The following is a 25,402-nucleotide window of genomic DNA, read 5'->3' as shown; positions in this document are numbered from 1 at the left end:
TCAGAATTTCCCAGGGAGGGGGCCTGGGAACCTGTAATTTGACTGAACATTCCTGAAAAATTCTTGGAATCAGACATGTTGGGGCACATTGAATCAAACTTCATGAACTTGGATTTTCAGGCTTGGGAGTGTGAAATCCCCTTTTCTTTGATCCCTAAAAAATTCTGTAAGTGTTCCATACAAATGATTCTAAATTTCGGTTTCCCTCCTATTGGCGGTGCATCAGAATCATCAGGGAGCTTGTGAGAATGCATATTCCCAGGCCCTACTCCCAGGGAGGATGTGTATGGTTGCCAGATTTCGCATAAAGAAAGAAATGAATAAATCAATATATAATAAACTATAGGGTGTCCGTTAAATCTGAATTTCAGATAAACACCAAATAATTTTTTTAGCATATGTGGTTCCTTGCAATAGTTGGGCCACACCTGTACATAACAATTATTTGTTGCTTATCTGAAATTCAGATTTAACTGGGTGTCCTGTATTTCATCTGGGAATCCTAAGTATGAGTCCTCAGGCCTGGGGTGAAGCCCAGATCTGCACTGTTGGTCTGCTCCCCACGTGCTTCTGACGAGGAGGATCCTTAGAACCCATGTTGAGAACCCCTGATCAGGTCAACACCTTCTATGTCAGGAGCCCCTCCTCAGGGCGGCCAGTGGATCCCAGTGCATCCCACAAGTGAGCACACTTTAATGTTGGTCCAAGGAGGAAAAGGGGGCTGAGAAGCAGCAGGAGAAAACTGTCCCAGGTTTTCAAAGCCAAACGTGGTGGATACGGTGTCACGGGCCCTGCAGCCTGAGGGACGGTGCTCATCTTCTCTGAGTGAGTATTTAAGGCTGCCTAGTGGACCCACACCCCAGGATTCTGTCTAGATTCTCTAAACTTTATTTATTTATACCCAGCCTCGTCCCAGAAAGGACTTTAAGCCTCGGAGGTCTCAGTCCATGCAGGGTTCTTGGTGCTGGCGAGTGAGGTTAACACGCCGTCTCTCTGGGACACACACGACAGGTATTCATTGTGTGCTCACCACGAATGGGCATTATTCTGGGAGCTTTACAATGATAACCATCTCATTTAGCCCTCGAGATAAGCCTGCAAGGTCATTGCTGTCGTTGGCCCCATTTTGTAGATGAGGAAACCGAGGTTCCGAGGGGTCCAATGGTTTGTGCAAGAGCGCACCGAGTAGGCCAGTGGCAGAGCTGGGGTTCTGACCCAGGACTGTGTTGCTAACCAGCCCCCATCCTGCCTCCCTACTGAACCAGATACTTCTTGTCACTGAGCTTTGCTGGGCGAATTTTGGGTTACGTTCCGCTTAACCTGGGGCCATACTTTAGGTCCTGATCCCGGGAACATTTCTGATCCGGTGTGATAACAGCTGGCAGGCCTTGAGCGTCTACTCTGGCCAGAGACTTTGACTTTTTATACATAGATACTCTCTCAACGCCCTGCACCGCTAAGAAGACCCAGACCCAGGCATACAGAGAAGCCTGGCCGAGGTCACAAAGCTAGGAAGTTGCAGAGCACTGATCTGCCTAAAAAGGAAGCATCCATCTCTGCATCTTCAGAAGCACACACTTGCTTTCCACCTCCCCTCGCCAAGCTTCACTTTTCAGGAAAACGCTCTCGCTCCGGGCTGGTCGCTAGGCAACCCTTGCATGTAATTCCACGAAATGCCCAGAAGAGGGCGCGAGGACTCGCTCTCCCCGGGCACCCACGCGATGGGGCTGAACTTCGCAGAATCGCGAAAGGAAGAGTGACGCGCTCCAGACGAACTCCACCTGTGGCCGTACCCGAGCCCTAGGCTGCACGGAAGGTGGCACAACACGGCACCTCTGCACCCCACCCCACCCCACCCCACCCCCGCAGGGGCCTGGACTCACCGAGGCTGGGTTTTCGATGACCAGTTCGTAGGTCAGCCCTCTGGACCCAAACCTCAGGATGTCTCCGGGTAGGAGCTTCACAGCCACGTTCTGAATGTGGCACTCATTGACGAACGTGCCGTTGCAGGAATTGAAGTCGTGGAGAACAAAGCTGCTTTCGGCCTCATTATATTCAATGAGTGCGTGATGGTTGTCGACGTCTGCAGACTGAAATGCAGAAGGGGGACAGTCAGAGCCAGCAATAACAGGAATAACAAGGAATAACTAGTGCCACTGACACTGGGGGCCCCAATGTGCTAACCACTTCATCTGGCTGGACAGTCACTGCAATCCTCATTTTAAGAGGAGGATGCTGAGGGTCAGAGAGGTTAAGTGACTTGCCTAAGGCCACACAGCTAGTGAGTGGAGGGTCACCAGACCCTGACAGCAGACCCAGACTAGATGCCCAGTTTTGGGGTAGGGCGTCAGGCAACACAGAGGCAAGAGGGAACTCGGGGGGAATTGGCCAGGAATTGGCCACTTGATAGTTCTCTGATCCCATGCAAGGATCCTTTTGGTTGTCCCGAGTGGCAAGATAGCAGAAATGGCCCAACACAAACCAGAAAGGTCAGTTGGCAAGTGACAACTGTCCATTTACTGCAAGTGTTAAAGTTCAGGGGAGGTTTTGTAATAATTGTTGTTTGTTCTATTCATTTTTAAAATAACATGTTTTTTGTAATAATGCAGAAAATGAGAACTAGAGAAAAACACAAAGAAGACATTAAAATCACTTAGACTCCCGTCCCCCAGAGGCAGGCACCGAGAACACGGTGGTTCACATCCTTCCAGTCTTTTCTCTATGCTTACAATCTTTTTAAAAAGTTTAAACACAATTGAGCTCACACCACAAAACATAGTTTTATAACTACCTTTTAAAAGCCTTGGTGTACAATGAAGATTTTTCCCATGTGCTTAATTATTACTGTTGCTTCTTAAAAGCTAATCAGAATTTATCTAACCAAAGATGATCTATTTTTCAATAGGGGCCCTGGTGTGACCACATTTCCCTCAAAAGAGAGAGACCCCAGACAGTGATTTGTCAGTGGCCTCAGAAACCTCCTGTGTAACCACTTTAATAAGAAGAATGAGCAAAACTCGGCACCAAGGAGGAAATATCACATCCCCACCTGGCCCCGGCGCCCTGGACTATGGGCTGCAGGGCACGTGCGAAGTCCTGTGTCTTCTCAGGACACTGCCTATGAGCCATCCACTCCAACCTGAGACTTTGCAAATATTTTCTAAGTCACTCTTCTCAGAGTGCCTCACCCAAATTTCATAGAGAGTACTTGGACTTAGAAATCTATACTAATGTCCCACAATATAATTATAACCTATAGCTTATATTAATAATAGCTTATAGTATATGAATAGATAATAATATAACTGCATATATTAGTAGAATATATTAATGACACATTATGTGTAATTACACAAATGCCAGGAAATTTGCTAAGTGCTTTACTGCATTATCCCGTTTCATCTTCACAATAATTCAAAGGGATACTTCCTCATTTCAAAAAAATTTAATTTTTTATTGAAGTCTAGTTGATTTACAATGTTGTGTTAGTTTCAGGTGTACAGCAAAGTGATTCAGTTATACATATATATAATATCTATTCTTTTTCAGATTCTTTTCCATCACAGGTTACTGCAAGATATTGAATATAGCTCCCTGTGCTGTACAGTAGGTCCGATAGTTACTCATTTCTTAGATGAGGAAACTGAGGCATAGAACGATTAAGTGTGCCCACAGTCAGCCACTTTGACTCGCTTGGCTTGTTCCCAGGTTTGCCTGATTCAAATGACTGTGCCTTTACCCACTTTTCAAATTCCTACCAAACACTTTGGCACTTAAAATACTGAAACACAAGAAGAAAGCAGGAGTAGCTCTATTAATTTCAGGCAGAGCCAACTTCGGAGGAAGGAAAGTTATCAGGGATAAAGAGAGGCGATACATAGTGATAAAGGGGTCGATTCTCCAAGCAGACATAACAGTCCTTCACTGTATGTACCCAACAATAGAGCATCAAAGTATGGAAGGCAAAAACTGATAGAACTGCAAGGAGAAGCAGATGAATCCATCATGGTAGCTGGAGACCTCAACAGCCCTCTGTCAGTGATGGGCAGACCCACCAGGCAGAAAATTAGGAAGAATGAAGTTGAACTGAACAGCACTACCATCATCTGGATCTAACTGGCAACCACACAGCTTCATCCCACAGCAACAAAACACACATCCTTCTCAAGCTCCCATGGAACATTCATGAAGCAGACCACATTCCAGGCCACAAAATATACCTCAACAAATGTAAAAGGATAGAAATTATGCAAAGTACGTTTTCAGAACACAATGGAATTAGGCTAGAAACCAATACCAGAAAGACAGCTGGAAAATCCCCAAATATTTGGAGATTAAACAACACATCTCTAAATAACAGATGGGTCAAGGAGGGAGTCTCATGGGAAATAAAAATTTATCTTGAGCTAAATGAAAATGAAAATACAACCTATGAAAATTTGCAAGATGCAGTGAAAGCAGTGCTTGGAGGGAAGTTTATGGCATTGAAGGCATACATTTGAAAAGATCTAAGCTTCCACCTTATGAAACTAGAGAAAGAAGAGCAATATAAGCCTACCACAAGCACAAGAAAAGAAGCAATGAATGAAATAAAAAGCAGGAAAACAATAGAGAAAAGTCAGCAAAATAAAGAGCTGTTTGTTTTTTTTTTTTTTTGTAAAGATCAATAAAATTGACAAACCTCTAGCAGGATAACCAAGAAAAAAAGAGAGAAGATACAAATTACTCAAATCAGAAATGAAAGCGATGGCATCACTACTGATCTCATGGACACTGAAGGGATAATAAAGGAATATTATGAATAATTCTATGCCCACAGATTTTATAAGTTAATGAAGTGGACCATTTCCTTGAAAGACACAATCTACTGAAACTCACACAAGGAGAAATAAATACTCTGAATAGACTCATATCTAGTAAAGAATTTGAATCAATAATGAATAACCTTCCAAAATGGAAAGCACCAGGCCTGGATGGGTTCACTGGTCAATTCTATCAAACATTAAGGAAAGAATGATATCAGTTCTAAATAATCTCTTCCAGAAAATAGAAGAAGAGAGAACACTTCCCAGTTCATTCTGTGAGGCCAAGCTTATTCTAATAGCAAAACCAGATAAAGATATTGCAAAACAGGAAAATTGCAGACCAATCCCTCCCATGAACATAGATGCAAAATCCTCAACAAAATATTAGCAAATTGAATCCAGTGATGTATAAAAAGACTTCTACACCACAGTCAAGTGGGATTTATTCCAGGTATGCAAGGCTGGTTCAACATTTGGAAATCAATTAATGTAATCCATCACATCAACAGCGTAGAGAAGAGAAATCGCATTATCCTAACAGTAGATGCAAAAAGAGCATTTGACAAAATTAAACACCCATGCATGATAAACTGACAAACCACCAAACCACCACAACAACTCTTGGCAAATTAGGGATGGAGGGGAACTTCCTCAACCGGATAAAGTACATCTATAAAAACCCTAAAGCTAATGTCATATTTAATGGTGAGAAACTAGAAACTTTCCAATTAAGATCAGGAATAAGGTGAAGATGTCCCCTTTCACCACTCATTTTCAACATTGTACTGTATGTCCTAGCTAATGCAACAAGGCAAGAAAAGAGAATAAAAGATAGATTGGGAAGGAAAAAGAAATCTTCTTTGGTGAGGTGTTTGTTCAGATCTTTTGCCCATTTTGCAGATGGCATGATTGTCTATGCAGAAAATCCCAAAGAACCGACAGAAAGCCCTCCTGGAACTAATGAGCAATTGTACCCAGGTGGCAGAATACATGATTAATATACAAAAGTCAATTGCTTTCCTATATACCAACAATGAACAAGTGGAATATGAAATTAAAAACACAACACCATTTACATTAGCACCAAAAAAAAAATGAAGTACTTAGGAATAAATCTAACAAAATACTTAGCTATATGAAGAGGTATATGAAGAAAACTACAAAATGTTGATGAAAGAAATCAAAGTAGTCTAAATAAATGAAGAGATATTTCATGTTTATTTGAAATTCCTTAATGATATATGATGTTTAACATCTTTTCATATGCTTATTTGACATCTGTAGATTTTCTCTGGTGAGGTGTCTGTTGAGCTCTTTTGCCCATTTTTAAGTTGGGTTGTTTGGTTTCTTATTGTTGATTTTTAAGACTCATTTATATTGTTTATTTATTTATTTTATTGAAATGTAGTCGATTTACAATGTTGTATTGATTTCTGCTGTACAGCAAAGTGATTCAGTTATACATATATATACATTCTTTTTAAAATATTCTTTTCCATTATGGTTTATCACAGGATATTGAATATAGTTCCCTGTGCTCTACAGTAGGACCTTGTTGTTTCTCCATCCTGGATGTAACAGCTCACATCTGCTAACCTCAACCCCCCACTCCATCTCTCCCTCAACCCCCTCCCCCTTGGCAACCACAGTCTGTTCTCTATATCCATGAAGACTCATTTATTTTGGATACATGCTTACAGCATCTTTATTCATAACTGCCCAAAACGGGAAGCAACCAAGATGTCCTTTAAAAGGTAAATGGATAGACAAATTGTGGTACATCCATACAATGAAATACTAGTGATAAAAATAAATGAGTTATCAAATAACAAAAAAGACATGGAGGAATCTTAAATGCATATTGCTTAGTGAAAGAACCTAGTCTGAAAAGGTTACATACCGTATGATTCCAACTGTATGAAATTCTGGAAAAAGTAAAACTATAAGGAGAGTAAAAGATCAGTGCTTGCCAGGGGCACAGGGGCTCTGGGGCTCAGGATGAAGAGGAGGGGCACAGGGGATTTCAGGGCAGTGAAAATATTTTTTATGATACTGTAATGGTGGATACTTGTCACTATACATTTGTCAAAACGAAAGAACGTACAACGCAAAGAGTGAACCCTAATGTAACCTATGGACTTAGTTAATCATAGCATATCAATATTGTTTCATGAGTTGTAACGAATGTACCGCACTAATGCATGAGGTTAATAATAGGGGAAACTGTGTGTATTGGAGGGGTGGATATATGGGAACTCTCTGTATTCTCTGCTAAAATTCCTGTAAACCTAAAACTGTTCAAAAAAATAAAGTATTAAAAAAAATGAAAACACATTAGCTCTTTGGAAAATGTCACCCACATCATCTTCATCACCATTGCCATTGATCTTTGTGTCCTTTGAACCTTTGATAACCCAGGAATGAGAGAAATTCTGTCTGTTACATTTTGTTTGTCTCTTGCCAGGCTTCACTGCGTTCAGTTCCTCAAAAACTGTCAGGCCATTATTAAGAACTCAAAGCAAGCAGGAAGTTTTCAATGACTCCACAAAGTTGGGTGAGCCTCTACCACATGTTAGGCCAGGAGACAGCTTCCTAGTTCGGCCCTATAATATCACTCGCTCCCTTTACTTGGAAAATTGCTAAATGCTGCTGCTGGACAGACGCCCTGCTGCTAATACAGACTGAGTCTATAAGCCCCAGCCTACTGAGCTGTCCCACTATGAGATGAACTGTTATTTATTTATTATTATTTTTATTATTATCCTTATCCTCCTCTAACATATTTTGAGGGCTTCCTGTGAACAGGGCCCTGCTGAAGCATTTTGTGTGCATTTTTACCATTTAATCTGCATGACAGCCCTAAACAGGGACTCTATTGTTATCTCCATCTTAGAGATGAAGAAGCTGAGACTCAACAGGTGAAGTGAGAGGACAGCATTACCTTGATCCCAAACCCAGACAAGGACACGACAGGACAACTACAGACCAATATCTCTTATGAACACTGACGCCACAGTCCTCAACCAAACAGGAGGAAACCGAATGCAACAGCACAGTAAAAGGATCATACACTATGACCAAGTGGCATTTATTCTTGGAATGCAGACTTGATGGTTCAACATATGAAAATTAATCCACGTAATACATCACATAAACAGAAAGAAGGAAAAAAATGATCATCTCGATGGACGTACAAAAAGCATTTGACAAAATGCAACACTCTTTCATGATAAAAGCACTCAACAAACAGGGAATAGAGGGAAATTACCTCAACATAATAAAGGTCAAATATGAAAGGCCCACAGGTAGCATCATACTCAAAGGTGAAAGACTGAAAGCTTTTCCTCTAATTTCAAGAATAAGATAAGGATACCTGCTTTTGCCACTTCTATTCAACAAAGTACTGGAAGTCCTAGCCAGAGCAATTAGGCAAGAAAAAGAAATAAAGACATCCAAATTCGAAAGGAAGAAGTCAAATTATCTCTGGTCACAGGCAACATGATCTTACATGTACAGAATCCTAAAGAGTCCATGAAAAACCACAACCCTCTTAGAACTAAAAAATACCATTCACTAGCAAAATCGTAGGACACAAAATCAACACACAAACATCAGTTGTGTTTCTATATGCTCACAATGAACAATCTGAAAAGGAAGTTAAGAAAATAATTTCATTTACAATAGCATCAAAATGAATAACATATTTTGGGATAAATTTAACCAAGGTGGTAAAAGATGTGTACACTGAAAACTACAAAGTGCTGCTGAAAGAAATTAAAGACACAAATAAATGGAAAGACACCTTGTATTCGTGGGTTGGAAGACTTAATATTGTTAAGATGTCATTACTACACAGCAGGATCTACAGATTCAAAATCCCAACAGCAGTTTTGGCAGAAATAGAAAAATCCATCCTAAAATTCATATGGAATCTCAGTGGACCCCAAATAGCCAAAATACTCTTGAGAAAGAAAAGCAAAGCTGGAGGTCTCACACTTCCTGATTTCAAAACTTACTGCATACAAAGGTACAGTAATCAAAACAGTGTGATACTGACATAAGGTCAGGCACATAGGCCAATAGAATAGAATAGAGAGCACAGAAATAAAAGTTTGCATATATGGTCCAATGATTTTTGACAAGGGTGCCAAGATTATTCAATGGGGAAAGAACAGTATTTTCAACAAATGATGCTGGGAAAGACTGCAAAAGAATTAAGTTGAACTCTTACCTTACACCATGTATAAAAATTAACTCAAAGTGGATCAAAGACTTAAACAGAGTCTAAAATTATAAAACTTTTAGAGGAAAGCACAGGAGGAAAGCTTTATGACATTGGATTTGGCAATGCATTTTTGGCTATGATACCAAAAGCATAGGCAGCAAAAGTAAAAATAGATAAATTCAACTATATCAAAAATTAAAACTTCTGTGAATCAAAGGACACAATAAACAGGGTGAAAGGCCATCTAGAGAAAGGGAGAAAATAGTTGCAAATCACAAATCTGAAAAAGGGTTAATATGAAGAATATATAGAGAACTATAACTCAACAACAACAACAAAAAAGAACCCCCAAATAACTTGATCAAATATGGGCATAGAACTGGAATAGACATTTCTCCAAAGAAGATATATAAATGTCCAACAAGCATATAAAAAGATGCTCAACATTACTAGTCATTAGGGAAATTCAAATCAAAACCACAGTGAGATACCACCTCATACCCATTAGGATGGCTACTATCAAAAACAAACAAACAGCAACAGAAAATAACAAGTGTTGGCAAGGATGTAGAGTAGGGGAACACTTATGTACCGCTGAGAATGTAAAATGGTGCAGCTGATATGGAAAACAGTAGAGCGGCTTCTCAAACAATTTAGAATAAAATTATCATATGATCCAGCAAGTCCACTTCCGGGTATATACCCCAAAGAATTGAAAACAGGAACTTAAAGAGTTATTTGTACACTCATGTTTATAGTAGCATTATTCACAATTGCCAAAAGGTGGAAGCCACCCAAGTGCCCACTGACTGATGATTGGATAAGCAAAATGTGGTCCATCCATACAGTGGAATATTATTCAGTGTAGGAGGAAGGAAATTCTGACACATGCTACAACATGGATGAACTGTGAGGACATGATGTGAAATAAGTGTCACAAAAAAGCAAATTTTGTATGATTCCACTATGTGAGGTACATAAAGTAGTCAAGCTCATAGAAACAAAATAGAACGGGGGTTGCCAGGAGCTGGGGAAGGGGAAACGGGGAATTGTTGTTTAATGGGTACAGTTTCAGTTTTGCAAGATGAAAAATTCTGAGGCTGGTTGCACAACAATGTGAATAACTTACAACTACTGATCTGTACACTTAAAAGTGGTTAAGACGGTAAACTTTATAGGTATTTTACCACGATTTAAAAAATGGCTAAGATGAAGGGACTCACTCAACATCAGGATGCTGGCCCAGGGCAATGTCAGGGTTTGAACCCAAGTCTAATTCCAAAACGTGTACCTTTGATTTGTACCCTGTGATTTTCAGAGTAGAGAGTGATTTAATAATGAGAGAGGAGACAGGCAGGACCTAATATACAAAACAAGTGCATTTTTTAAGGCTCCTGCATTGAAAATGTCTTTAAAAAGTATATAGTGAGTCCATAAAATATTGAGACGTTTGAACTTCTCTTAACAATGACCATCTGCTCTGATGACCCCTGTGCTTTAAGGAAGCCTCCTCGGGAAGCTGACTTAGTTATGACATTGCCCTGAGGTTCACTGACATTGTCACTTAGGTTCGACGTGTACCTGGAACCGTCCTTTGGAGCTAGGTTTCAACCTTGCATCACCTGGCACTGGGAAGCCCCATCTCAGACCATAACCTCCCACTCCCGGCCTTCCTTATCCTCTGTCTCGTCCTCTCCTTGAGTCACGTAGCCTTTGCTCCCTGTTTGCTCCCTAGGGGTAATGCCCTATGCTCAACCAGCCTGGGCCCTGTTCAAGCTCACCAGCTCCTTCAAGCCCATCCCGGCCCCCAAACCCTCCTGCCACCCTCACACTTCTGTCCTGAGGCTGGCCCAGTGCCCTTTGGGCCCCCCAGCCAGCAGGTCCCTGCTCTCAGGCTTTTCATTCTACTTTGACAACAGCCTCCTAGGTCTTCACCTCCTGCACCTGCCTGCATCCTCCGTCTGCTTCTCCCGACCCTCCTCCATCCCTTTACACGGCGCCCTCTGCCCAGCAGGCCCACCTGTGCGGCTACATCCATGGGCTGATGGGCTCCTTGTGTCTGGTTTCTGGTTGGGTTTGGCCAATGGGGGGGTTAGAGATCAGAGCAGGGAGGAGAGAGCTTGGGGTACTTACTCCCCTGGCTTCCATTCTCTGGGGCCACACAGCTTCCCTCAGAGGACTCTACCCAGCCCTCGGGGTCTCCGGGTCCCAGGAAATGCCCCTGCCCCTCACCCCTCAGCTCTGGGGGTGGGAACAGTCCTCACTCATACTAGCTCTGGGCCCTGCACTATCCTTTGTGGTTTCTCTGAGCCCTGCCCACTCCCTGTGGAGTCCCTTCAGGAAACTCCCCTCCATCACTCCACACCCCTGTGAATGTGCCTTCAGCTCCCTGCCAGGACCTGGACTTCCCAGGCTTGGAGAAGCTCCTAGATGGGACCTTCAAGGCTTCTCTTAGTTGCCAAGGGCCTCCGGGTGGTCCTGCCTTCATCCCACCCTGGTCTGGTCCCTCTCCTCAACCATCTCCTCTTCTGCATCCTCACCTTGACAGTGTAACTTCCGTCTAACCTGTGAACGTGCTCACCACCCCCTCGGCCTGGAAACACCGCCCCTTCCCCCTTCCTTTCCTTTATTGTCAAATGGCTTCAAGAGGTTCCTCTCCCGCTGGGTCCTCAACCCACTGCCATTGCCCTTGGGGGCCTCCTCGGGCTCTCGGCCTCCCTGTGACATGTGACACAGTTGTCAGAGAGAGGCACGTGGCCTGGTGGTTCAGGGGTTGGGGGAGCAGGGCAACGTGGTGGTTATTAGACTGGGCTCGAGCCCAGCTCTCCTACTTCCTAGCAGGGTGACCTTGGGCAAGTGATACCTCAGCTTCCTCATCTGTAAGGTAACAAAAGGACAGTCTTATAAGCTACTGGTGACGTATAAATGATATAATACATACTAAAGCACTTAGAAGAGAACATAGGGCAAATGGGAAATGTTCTCTATTATGAGCAAGAGGATGGGCTCTGGAGTTAGAAAGCCTTGAGTTCAAGTCCCACCTCTGCTACCTTCCAGCTGTGCAGCCTGGGGCATGGTTCTTTGCTTCTCTTTGGTTGCTCCCTGAGCAGCAAAAATGAGTTTGATAAGCTGGGCTTCATAGGATTGACAAAAGGTACTGCTTGGTGACATGTTCTAAGGAGTGGGATAACATTTTTGAAATTAACTTGTGTGTGTGTGTGTGTGTGTGTGTGTGTGTGTGTGTGTTTTATCTATTTCTTTTAACCTTTTGGTTCTAGGCTATCCCATCCCCCATCCCCATCCCCCCACTGCCTCCAGAAAGGGATGTAGTGCAGAAATAGTAAAAAAAAAATGGGGTTTTCAAAAGAATAAGGATATGAGGAAACGGCCAGGCGCTGGTGAGACGACGGGTCTGGGATTGGAAGGAAAGAAGAAGCTTCTCTGCTTCCCCGTCAGCTGGATCCTTCCTCCCCGGTCTCCCCGGGAGAGCCCTGTGGACCGGCAAGGCCTCAGGAGAGGCTGGTCCTGAAATCAGACTGCCCGAGCGTGGTGCCCAGTGCCCCAGCCTCCCTCTGTGACCTCAGGCAGGATACTCGGCCTATCTGTGCCTCAACACCCTCATCTGTAATGTGGGGCAAACAACACTAACCTCCTAAGGATGAAATGAGTTAATACACTCGAGAGTGCCCAGAACAGTACCTGGCACAAAGCAAGCTGTCTCTGTGATGAATACCCTCAGCCTGGCAGCAGCTCTCTGGCTCCCTCACCTCTCTGACTGCTTCCAGGTCTCCACGCCGGGCTCCTCTCCCTGCAGATGTCCGTTTCCTCCACACTCTGTCCATGGGCTGGGGCCACTGTACCAACCCCTGGATTCGCAGGTGTGTATTTCCAACCCCTGGTTCATCTCCAGGCCCCAAACTACCTGGCTGCTTCCGGGATGTTGAGGTGCTCACTCAACCAGTCCTGCTTCCTGCCCTCTTGGTAACGGGATTATCACCTGCCAGCTCATCCAGCCATCTTTCTCCATGGCCTGTGGCATTGATCCTACTGATACTTCCAGAAAGCTCTCAGACCAGTCCCAAAGCAACGGTCCAGTCAGGTGGTAGTATTAATGTGGTGGGCAGAATGGTCTCCCAAAGATGCCCATGCCCCGACCCCCAGAACCTGGGAATATGCTCCATGAGGTGGCCAAAGGGACTGTGCCGATGTCAAGGTTACTAATCAGTGCTCTTAAAAGAGGGAGACTAAGGACTTCCCTGGTGTTGCAGTGGTTAAGAATCCGCCTGCCAATGCAGGGGACACGGGTTCGAGCCCTGGTCCGGGAAGATCCCACATGCCATGGAGCAACGAAGCCCGCGTGCCACAACTACTGAGCTTGCGCTCAAGAGCCCACAAGCCACAACTACTGAGCCCACGTGCCACAACTACTGAATCTGCATGTCTAGAGCCCGTGCTCCACAACAAGAGAAGCTACTGCAATGAGAAGCCTGTGCACCGCAACAAAGAGTAACCCTCGCTCGCTGCAACTAGAGAAAGCCTGTGCTCAGCAACGAAGACCAAACCCAGCCAAAAACTTTTAAAAAATTTTTTAAAAAGTGGGAGACTATCCTGGGTTATCCAGGTGGGACTAATTGAACTCCACCAGTCCTTATAAGCAGAGAACTTACTCTGGCTGGATTGGAGAGATAAGTGGTGTTTCTTGCTGTGCCCCCACTTAACAGCCCCAATGCTCCTCTTCCTGGGAAAGCACCAGGTCAACGTTTCCTCTTTACCCAAATCCCCCCCTAGATGGCACCACCTCAGTCTGTTGCATGAATGAGGATCACGAGAACATTGATCTCACATTTCACTGACAACCCCCATTCTCCATTCCACAGGGTGGAATTTCCCTAGCTTAGTCAATTATCTTGTTATCTCAGTTAACTGAGAATTTCCAATTTAGATAATAGATGTTCCCAAAGCTAAATTTACACTCAAAAAGTGAAGCTTCTGTTTTTAGAAGCTTGAGTCAGCTCAGTCTGAAACTCAGCCCCACCTCCCCCGACTAGCTGTGTGATTTGGGCCAGTTCCTTAACCTTTCTGAGTCCCATGTCCATGTCATCAAATGAGGATAATAACGATAATAGTAGTTCTCACCCACACAGGATTTGTTTTGTGGATATAATTCTATAAATATATATACAGAACATACATAGATGATGTATAAAGCCATGTGAGATACAGTAAGTAGTCCATAAATGTATGCTGTAGCTGTTTGCATTATGTATGCTATTCAAAAGATTATGATCTTTCTTTCATCTCACATCCATCAGAATGGCTACTATAAAAAAAAAAGGGAAATAACAAGTGTTGGTGAGGACGCAGGGAAAGTGGAACCCTTGTGCCCTGTTGTGAGAATGTAACTTGGTGCAGCCACTATGGAAAACAGCATGGCAGTTACTGAAACAATTAAAAATAAAATTATCATATGATCCAGCAAGTCTACTTTTGGGTATATATCCCAAAGAACTGAAAGCAGGGCCTTGACGAGATATTTATACACCCATGTTCATAGCATTGTTTGCAACAGCCAAAAGGTGGAAACAACCCAAGTGTCCATCAGTAGATGAATGAATAAACAAAATGTGGTGAATCCACACAATGGAATATTATTCAGCCTTAAAAAAGGAAGGAAATTCGGACACATGCTACAGCATGGATGAACATGGACATTATACTCAGTGAAAGGATATTATACTCAGTGAAAGAAGCCAGTCATGAAAAGACAAATACTGTTATGATTCTACTTATATGAGATACCCAGAGTAGCCAAGGTCATAGAGACAGAAAGCAGAATGGTGGTTGCTGGGGGCTGGGATGGGGGGACAAGGGGAGTTGTTGTTTCATGGGTGCAGTTTCAGTTCTGCAAGATTCAAAGAGTTCTGGAGATGGATGGGGGTGATGGCTGCACAACAGTGTGAATATATTTAATGCCACTGAACTGCACACTTAATAAAAGTGGTTAAGATGGGAAATTTTATGTTATGCATATCTTACCACAATAAAAAAAATGAGAAAAATGAGATCACGATCTAGCCCTTTCCTCTGAACTTTTTCCTCTTGGAAGCCCTCCATCTGCTGGTGAGAAACTAGTCCCATCAATTGTTGTGCTGGGTACTGACCAATGAAATCAGCCGCCAGTTCCCAAACAGGGGACAAAACATTCCCTGAGGACTGGTGAGACCTAACAGGTGAACCACCAGAGCAAGGAGCACTTGGGGAGAAGCCAGGGGTGAGGTGGGGGTGAGGGGGGAGGATGGGAGCACGACCCAGGCAGGAGGACAAGCGTGATGCAGATGGGGAGCCAGCAAGTGCACCCTCCCAGGCCTGTTTCATTCCGTGGATTTCCCCACAGAGAGTCCACCTGTCACCTTTTGTCTCAAAATGCAGGTGTTCGCTTAGAATAAGAGAAACGTGAATTAAAATGACACAGGTACCATACTTCACCCCGTAGATCAGTGAAGATCCAATGGGGGGTCAGCACCCTAGGCTGGGGAGGGAGTGGGAGACGGGCGTCCACTGCTGGCAGGACACCACATCCGGAAACCTCTGGTGGGAAATTTGGCCATGCCCATCAGAGCTACAGCTGTGTGTGTCCTTTGACAGAGCAGACATACCTGCATGTCCGTGAAATTATGCAAATAATAGGAGAATCCCAGCAGCCTTGTTTAATAATAATAAACAAGATTATGGTGTAGGCTCTGGTTCTTTCCTGAGAGGCAGCCCAGAACTGACAGGGGCCAGGAAAAGGGACGAGAGTCATCTGGCTGGATGGGATCTGGGGTATGTGTATGAGATCAGTCTGGCTTCACGACCCTCAGATCCCACGCGAGAAGGGCTGACACAGGCTGGAGAGATGGCTAAACCCATGAGAAAGGAGATGCCTGGCAGGACACTGACCACCGAGGGTGAGGTGTGGACACCAGCATTTCATCCCCCTGTCATGTCTGTTCTTTCTTTTTCTCTTCCATCTCCACCTTCCTAGCTGCAGCCCTGCACTGACTTGGGCTGTCCTAGAGCTCAGTCTTCTAGGGATCCTGGGACTTCCCCAGGGTGGGACTGGGGGAGTCCCTGGGGAGGGGGTAGGGTCAGTCAGCCCTTCATTGTTTACCCTTCGCTTCTCTTTTCCTCAAAACAAAGTTTATTGAAAGAATACACACACACACACACACACACACACACACACAAGCAGGAGCTCTGCTGATCAAGAAGGGAGAGGGAGGGAGCACTCATGGTGGGGTTCTCAAAGTGTGGTCCTGGAACCAACTCCAGGGACTCCATTCCCCCCACCTGAACCTGGGGAGCATACAAATGTGAAGATTCCTGGGCCTTACCCCAAACCCACTGGGTCAGAATGCCTAGGAGTTCATGTTGAACAATCACTCTTAAACATGCGGAAAATCCAACAACCACTGGCTTTGGTGTTTCTTCATTCTGGAAGAACTGAGTCCCTTTCTCAGCAGAGTTTAAATAACAGCCATATCCAACTCTAAAAAATACAGTTTACAAGGCACATCAAATCATATAAATTATAACTTGCAAGGTTTAGCTGTGAAATGAGCAAGGCTGAGGCTTTTGAGCCATGTAAAATGGGAGAGGGGAGATTGTGAATAGAGCTCCTGATGGCTCGTCTGCACACAGCAGCCGGGATGTTCACTGGCAGGTCTCCCCCTTGTTTACAATCCTTCAAGCCTTCTTCCCACTGCTTTCAGATAAAGATCAAAACCCTTATGGTGACATGAAGGAGGCCTACTTGTCCCTTAGCCCTCCTCCTTCCCACTCTGACTTCTGGACGCCCTGGTTTTCTCTCAGTCCCTTGGGTTCACAATATGCTCTTCCACCCCAGGGCCCTTGCACATGCCATTCCCTTCTCCTTTTGTCTAGTTAAGTCCTCCTTGTCTTCCATATTCCTTTCCTTTACAGCCCCAATGTTGGAATGGAATTAGTCACACCTTTGTGGGATCATTTGACTTATTTCTCTCTCTCCTGGCAGCTTCCTGATGGCAGGGACCATGTCCAGTTCTGCCATCACTGTACCCCTAGACTTGGCTCGGTGCTGAGGCTCTGGGTAAATACTATGCAATGAATGAGTGATAGCAACAGTTATCACTGTTGACTATAAACAGTTCTCACTAGCCTGGCTATAAACAGGCTTCCTACTGCCTTACGGAACCAAACTCCTTACAGGATACAGAAAAAAGTCTGGAGGGTAAAACCCTGCAAATATCAATATTGATTTTTCCCTGAGCCAAATGATTACAAGTGACTTTTATTTTCTTCCTTATATTTTCCTTTCTCCCAATTTTTAAAAACAAGAAGCATGTAACTACCTTCCATTATCGGAAAGAGTAAATGATGTTGAAATACTACGATACCAATAGTCAAAACAACATGTCAACCTTGCTGATGAGTAGAAATCTTTAGAAGCATGACTGCCTATTCTTTAGGATTGATCCAGGCAAATAAAACAAACTATCTTTTTTATTTGCTAGATGTAACCTCTGGTAATTGCAAGGATGATTTTTAGTAATATAAATCCCTGAATTTTTTTTTTTTTTTTTTTTTTTTTTTGCGGTACACGGGCCTCTCACTGTTGTGGCCTCTCCCGTTGCGGAGCTCAGGCTCCGGACACGCTGGCTCAGCGGCCATGGCTCATGGGCCCAGCTGCTCCGCGGCATGTGGGATATTCCCGGACCGGGGCACGAACCCGTGTCCCTTGTATCGGCAGGCGGACTCTCAACCACTTCGCCACCAGGGAAGCCTAGTGACGTATTTCTTAAGCTAAGTCCGAGGAGCAGTAAGCAGTCAATTATTTATATACAATGAATGCAACTCAATTTCTGTCTAGTTAATAACTGTCCTCATTAGTTCCCTTTTCCAAATGGCTTATTAATGTCAGTGGATCCTCATCTCAACCCTGTGCACCTCTGAGGATTCTTCTCAGTCTCTGTTTTAGGAGACCATAATAATGATCATTGTGTCATTCACTGAGCACCACATGCCAGGCTCTTTATATGCATTTCTCACTTAATCCTCAGAATAACCCTGTGAGGTAAGAGGTTTACAGACAGGGAAAAGGAGCTCAGAGTGATTAAGTAATTTGGTTGAAGTCACTCAGCCACAAAGTAGCCTAATGAGATTCAAACCCAGGTCTGTCTATCTCCAAAGCCTGTGCTTTTAAAAATTACTACAGTTTTCTAATATCATAGTCCGGTTCAAAACAGAGATCTCTGTCTCTACTTTAACCAGACAGGAAATAAAACGACCCCAAATCTATGCCTTGTTAGGATAAAGAAGAAACTACAGTTCTTCTTCTTCTTCTTTTTCCTCCCACTTTGCACACTGAACAGATGTTCTGTGTCCTTGAAGGGAGACCATATCATGGAGGAGAATCTCACGGGGAGGTTCATGGAGTTATCTTTAAATCTGTTGCATTTACAATAAACATTCTCAGAAAACTAGGAATAAAGGGGGAAATTTCTCACTTGGTAAGAACATGTATAAAAACCCTACAGCTAACCTCCTACTTAATGGTGAAAGAGTAACTGCTTTCCCCTAAGGTCAGGAACAAGCGAATATAAGGATTTATACACTGCTCTTGTTCAGCAGAGTCCTGGAAGTCTTAACCAGGGAAATAAAGCAAGGAAAAGAAGATTAAAAACATTCAGATCTCCTTTTCTGAAAGAAGAAATAAAATTGTTCTTATTTGCAGATGACATGATTGTTTATGTATAAAATCCCAAGAAATCTACAAAAGCCCTTATATAAGAAAGTGCAGTTAAGGTTGCAAGATACCAAGAAGCATACAAAAATCAACTGTATTTCTATATACTGTCAATGAACATGAGGACACCAAAATTAAAAATATAATACCATTTACAATCACTCAAAAAAAAAAAGAGAGACATACTTAAGTGTAAATCTAACAAAACATGTACAGAACTCGTATGCTGAAAACTACAAAACACTCATGAGACACACTGAATAAATGGAGAAATATACCATGTTCATGAATTGGAGGACAATATAGGAGTATATCAACTATTCTCACATTGATATATAGGATAAAACAAAATTCCAATAAAAATTACAGCATGATATTTTGTGTATACAGACAGGCTTACACTAAAATGTAAATGGAAAGGCAAAGCAACTAGAAGAGGTTAAAAAATTTCTTTAAAGAAAAGTGGGAGGAATCACACTACCTGATTTAAGACTTACATAGCGACAGTAATCAAGGCTATCTCATAATGGTAGATCCATTATGACAAATAGATCCATGAAACATAATAGGGAACTAAGAAGTAGCCCCCATAGAAAGTATGGCCAGATTATTTTTGACAAACTTGCAAAAGCAATTCAATGGAGAAAGGATAGTCTTTTCAACAAATGGTTCTGGAACAACTAAATATCCACATGCAAGAAAAATGAACTTTGACCTAAATCTCACATCATAAACGACAGTGAACCCAAAATGGTTCATAGATTTAAACATAAAACTATAAAACACTTAGAAGAAAACATAAGAGAAAATCCTCAGGGTCAGGGACGTTGTGGCATGTTCTTAGACATGACACTAAAAGCATGATCTATAAAAGAAAAAATAACTACCTGGACTTCATCAAGAGTTAAAGCTTTTGCTCTGTGAAATACTCTGCTAAGAGAATGAGAAGACAAGCTACGGATGGGAGAAAATATTTGCAAACCATCTATCTGACAAGGGACTCATATCTAAAATACATAAAGAATTCTCAAAACTCAATGGTAAAAAACTAAACAATTCCATTAGAGACACTTAAAAGATATGAAGAGATATTTCACTGAAGAGGATATGCAGAAGGCAAACACATACATGAAAAGACATTTAACATCACTATCGATTTGGAAAATGCAAGTTAAGACTATGATGAGATACCACTACACACTTACTAAAACAGCTAAAATGAAAAACAGTGTTTATGCTAATTGCTGGTGAGGATGTGTCTCATACATTGCTGGTGGAAATGAAAAATGGTACAGCAACGCTGGATAAGACTGGCAGTTTCTTTACAAACCGAATATATATAAACACATATGTTAATCCATGCAATCATACTCCTGAGCATTTATCACAGAGAAATAAAAACTTATGTTCACACAAAAACCTGTACACAAATGTTTATAGTACATTTATTTGTAATAGCCCCAAATGGAAACAAAATGTCCTTCAAAAAGTGAATGGTTAAACATAGGTGATACGTCCATACCGTGGACTATTACTCAGCAATAAAAGAACAAGCTAATAACCTAAATGGATGTCAAGGGCACTACACTGACTAAAAAAAAAAAATCAATCACAAAGGTCATACATACATGATGAAAATTATAGAGACGGAGAACAGATTAGTGGTTTTCGGAGCGTGGGGACGATGGTGGGAGGAGGAATTGTGACTATAAAAGGAGCATCACAAGGGACATGTCTGATGATGGAATACTCCTATATCCTGAGGGCCACACCCAAATCCACACGTGGTAAAATGGCACAGGACTCCACACATGCTTCGTGCCATTCCCTCTACTATTTGTGCATCTATAATTATTTCAAAATAAAGTTGAAAAAAATCTGTTGAGTGAAGTCTGAGAGTGGTCTGCCTTTCACAGTCCTAAAGGGATTCCATTGCATTTCTCTTTCTGCTTCAATATTTTAATCCCTTTCAAAATGTTAAAAGGCTCAAAGCCACTGTTTGTATAATTCCTTACTTACAATTTCTTCCAACTTCCTTGGCTGTCAATGAGCTGGGACTGTGGACCAAGCCACAGCTAATTCAGAGAATGGAATGAAATGAAGTGAGAGAGCGCTGAGGCCATGCGCAGGGCTTACCCTGATTTACTACTTGGAGGTACGGGGGCGGGGGAGGGCTCTGAGGGGCCCATAGTCTCCAGAAGCTCTGGAAAGGGCGAGAGGCCATTGCTCAAGCTGGGCACTTCAGGTGGCCGTGGCTGCCAGACGCGGAGCAGGTGAAGGTCAAGCATCAGTTCTACGCCCACCTTCCAAACCGCCCCATCAGGGTGGGACACTGCACACACAGTCAGCAAAGGACACAGGGCCCATCGCACTTTGCACTGTGCTCATTCTTACCACATGTGCCAGGGAGACCCAGCACATGCCGGGATTGGTTATTGGTGGCACACCGAGGAAGGCTGGGACTGTTAGCCAGAGGCTGTGCTTTACAAGAGACTGGAGTCCACAGAACAGTAAGGACTTTTGGTGGTGTGAGGGGTAGGGAGGGACGGGGAATGGCTAGGAAGAGGTCTTACCTCTAAAACAAGGTCTGAATTTTCATGCCTTCCAATCGTAGTGCTTTTATTCAGGACAAAATAGCCTTCTGCACTCTTTAGATAGGCTTTCATATTCTCTGCTTTCCCTATAAAAGGTTTTCAGAAAACAATTTTGTTAGAAAAATATAGTCCTCTAATTATTCAATGTCATATTTAGAATGAATGGAATACACCATAATGTCCACAGGAGAAGTCAGCAGAGGTAGGAGTGGATAGCTGGATTTAACAATGATCACAATGATAATTCTGCACATTTTTAAGACTGTCCTTTTAACAGTGATGGCCAGCATAGATGAGCTTGCTTCTGATCACAAGAGGACATCCTTTATGTAACTCAGAGCACAAACAAGCAATAGCAAAAAAAAAACCCAAACAAATATGAATTCCACTGATAACCGCTCTCCACCTCCCATTAAGCTTAGTTTGGGGTTAGTTATCTGACAGAATCAAATACTCAGTGTTACTAACCCACCACTTACTAGCTCTGTGACTCTGAGTGAGTTACTTATTCTCTCTCTATGCCAATGTTTCCTCAACTGTAAAATGGGGCTAATGATACTCTGTATCCCAAAGAGTTTTGTGAGGATTAAATGTGAAGCATCTAGAATGGTGATTGCTAATCTAAACACCCATTTGTCCTACTGTGATTGTGACTGTTATTAATCTTGGGCTTCTGAACTTTGACTCAAGAAACTCCAACTTCTACAGAGCTTCTTAAAGTGTGGAAGAGTCAGTCATCAAGGAAATGGGCATTAGAAGATACTTTCTTTTTAAGTCACCGCATTCCTTCATATATTTATTTTGAAAAAAAAATGATTTCCAAAGACAAAATATCAAGATTATAGCTTGACTGTACGGTCAAGACTCTGTACGTATCTTTTGCTGGCATTTTATTATGAAAACGTCAAACACACAGAAAAGTTGAAAGAAGTGGATGGTGAACTTCTATAGAACCACCACCCAGATTCTACAATCAACATTTTGCTATATTTGCTTTATCACATATCTACCCATCTATACATTTTATATTTTAATGCATTTCAAAGTAAATCCTATACATGTTTTTAAATTTTATTTATTTATTTTTGGCTGTGTTGGGTCTTCGTTTCTGTGTGAGGGCTTTCTCTAGTTGTGGCAAGCGGGGGCCACTCTTCATCACGGTGCACGGGCCTCTCACTATCGCGGCCTCTCATGTTGTGGAGCACAGGCTCCAGATGCGCAGGCTCAGTAGTTGTGGCTCACGGGCCTAGTTGCTCCGCGGCACATGGGATCTTCCCAGACCAGGGCTCGAACCCATGTCCCCTGTATTAGAAGGCAGATTCTCAACCACTGCGTCACCAGGGAAGCCCTATACATGTTTTTTATTTTTATTTATTTATTATTTTTATTTTTATTTTTTTTTGCGGTACGCGGGCCTCTCACTGTTGTGGCCTCTCCCGTTGCGGAGCACAGGCTCCGGATGCACAGGCTCAGAGGCCATGGCTCACGGGCCCAGCCGCTCCGCGGCATGTGGGATCCTCCCAGACCGGGGCACGAACCTGTGTCCCCTGCATCGGCAGGCAGACTCTCAACCACTGTGCCACCAGGGAAGCCCATATATACATGTGTTTTAAAACATAAAAATTTCAGTGACTTCAGCTGGTTCCAAGATGTTGATGATAATTCACATGATATTTGAATTCTGATCCATCTCAGTGCCATGTCAAAGATAGTCTCTTTTCTTTTTTTTCCTTTTTTTTTTTTTTGGCTCTGTTGGGTCTTCGTTGCTGCATGTGGGCTTTCTCTAGTTGCGGCGAGAGGAGGCTACTCTTCCTCACAGTGCGCAGGCTTCTCATTGTGGTGGCTTCTCCTGTTGTGGAGCATGGGCTCTAGGTGTGCAGGCTTCAGTAGTTGGAGCACGTGGGCTCAGTAGTTGCGGCACACGGGCCCTAGTTGTGGCTCGCGGGCTCCAGAGTGCAGGCTCAGTAGTTGTGGTGCACTGGCTTAGTTGCTCCGAGGCATGTGGGATCTTCCTGGACCAGGGCTCGAACCCGTGTCCCCTGCATTGGCAGGCGGATTCTTAACCGCTGAGCCACCAGGAAGTCCCCAAAGTCTCTTTTCAACTGAAAGGTCACTGAAGTGTGAAGTTGTTAGACTGTGGATAAAAACAAAAATCATCTAGGTCTGACCGTAGAGGGTCTCCGGTCTGGCTCTGCTTTCCATCAACATCTCCATCATCATTCCATCACTGAATCCCTACTAAGTGCCAGGCACTGGGCTATCCTTTTACACACATGGCCTCTTTTCATCCTCAGAACCACCTTGCGAGGCAGGTGTCAGTATTGTCCCGCTTTACAAATGAGGAAACTGAGACTCAGAGAAGTTAAGGTCACACAATAGTAAGTGTGTGACAACTCTGAGCCTTTGCATGTAACCAGTGTACAAACCTCCATTGCTGCTGGTGGGGCAGAGTAGGGGTGGGGGAATTGCACTGTCTGCTGACACTTGGGACATGTAGTAAAAGAAAGTCCTTGAAACCAGCATTCTATCCTCTGAAAGGAAGACAAGACCCTACCTGGGGGTAAGAGAACTAAAAATAAGCAGGATAGTTTATATTTGTAAACTTTGAGGCCTGTGGATGTCCCACAAATATTGATGCTTTCAGATAATGAGAAATACATTTGATTAAGTTCGCTGTCATGTATACAGGGGAAAAGACATTTCCTCTTCCCAAAGAACCATGCTCTGCTGCCTTCAGTTATTAATCTTCAATTGCAGAGGACCATGTTAGCACGCAACACATTCAAGTCTAATTAAGCTAAAATGGAAACTTCCAAGAAATGTCTCTTCTGCAGGAAAACCACAGGAAACGCCACTAATCTAAAACTTAAACTTGGATCATGTGCATATTTGTTTTTTAGCTCTCACCCCAGACGTCCCCAAGGCTGGGGTCTTCTCTCTGCTCAGACATCCCCCCTCGGGGCAACCACCTGACTGACCACTCTGGCTAAAGGCACCCTCAGTCATGTTATTCCCCTGCTAGTTTTCCCCTGCTGTGTTTCCTTCCTTGTACTTATCATTCTCTGACATGTTCTTGTTCCTTTCTTTAGTTATGCTTGCTGTTGGTTTCTCTTTCACTAAGATATATGTTCCTGGAAAACCAGGACTGTGTTCAGTTTGTTCAGAAGCGATTCTTCATGGGTATTTTGTGTTTGTACCCATCTTCAGAGCAAAGGCATTGAAAGATTTTGTCCTGCACTCACTTTCCGAGGATGCTTGTATGGCAAACAGCCTGGGAGGATAGAGGTAATGTTTCTAATAAAGATAACGGCTCCTTCTGGGGCAAAAGTTGGGCAGGTTTGCTAGCAGCCCCTTTCAAAGATTGCAGTTTCCTGAGTTTGGAGTTCCTTACCTGGGACACAGACCCACTGTGCGCACAGCATCCACACTGGCTGCTCTGCACCACCCCGAGGGACTTTCAGGGCAACAGGAACCAATGTGCATATGCAGCTCTGCTGCCTGTTATGTCAGCTGTGCTGTGAGTAATCAAGTTCTTTGTTTCTGGCCCAGGAGTCTCTTGTCTTCTGCCAGGAACTATAAGCTGGGCAGGCTAACTTACTAACTTTCAAACAGGGTCAAATGTCAGACCCTTTGCAGTTCCTGCCAGTTCTGTGCATTACCCCTTCTCCAGGGCAGGGGGCGGTGGGGGGGCAGAACCTGACACATAGTAGGTGCTTGGGAAACACTTGCTGAGTGAATGAAAATACAAAGGACACCTCAAAGCAAGTCAGTACAGCCAGCTGGCTAGGAAGCTTTGATAGTAACTACCTTTCATTTTTCCTGTCAGTATCTAGCTTAGATGACTCCTTGGAAAACCTAAATTCTATCTCTTTAGCTTTTGGATTGGACAATATTTCTCCACCTTCATTTTGCCCTGTGCATCACTTCCTTGCGTGAAAACACTGTCAAAGTAATTTGAATGTGTGGAGCTCTGTGAATTCGTTCTTACTCAGTGCCATGGAGCACCAGCCACAGG

At 43.3% G+C, this 25,402-nt stretch overlaps 1 protein-coding gene across 1 annotated transcript in view; it reads right to left on the bottom strand.

The window, feature by feature from the left end:
- Positions 1 to 21,469, bottom strand: part of LOC308611655 (forkhead-associated domain-containing protein 1-like) — a gene marked incomplete at its 3' end in the record, with an annotated part of 87,421 nt that extends 65,952 nt beyond the window's left edge. Inside the window, exons 1-2 of the mRNA XM_081260358.1 lie at positions 21,367 to 21,469; positions 1,884 to 2,090 (exon numbers count right to left, since the gene is read on the bottom strand). Coding sequence (XP_081116484.1) covers positions 1,884 to 2,090; positions 21,367 to 21,459 — 300 coding nt within the window. The 5' untranslated portion in view covers positions 21,460 to 21,469. The remainder of the gene's footprint in view (positions 1 to 1,883; positions 2,091 to 21,366) is intronic.
- Between the last annotated feature and the right edge of the window lie 3,933 nt (positions 21,470 to 25,402).

Source organism: Mesoplodon bidens, assembly GCF_964165515.1.
Source record: "Mesoplodon bidens genome assembly, contig: HAP1_SCAFFOLD_118, whole genome shotgun sequence".
Lineage (NCBI taxonomy): Eukaryota > Metazoa > Chordata > Mammalia > Artiodactyla > Ziphiidae > Mesoplodon > Mesoplodon bidens.
Note: the sequence above shows the minus strand (reverse complement) of the source record. Positions and strands in the feature narration are given on the sequence as shown.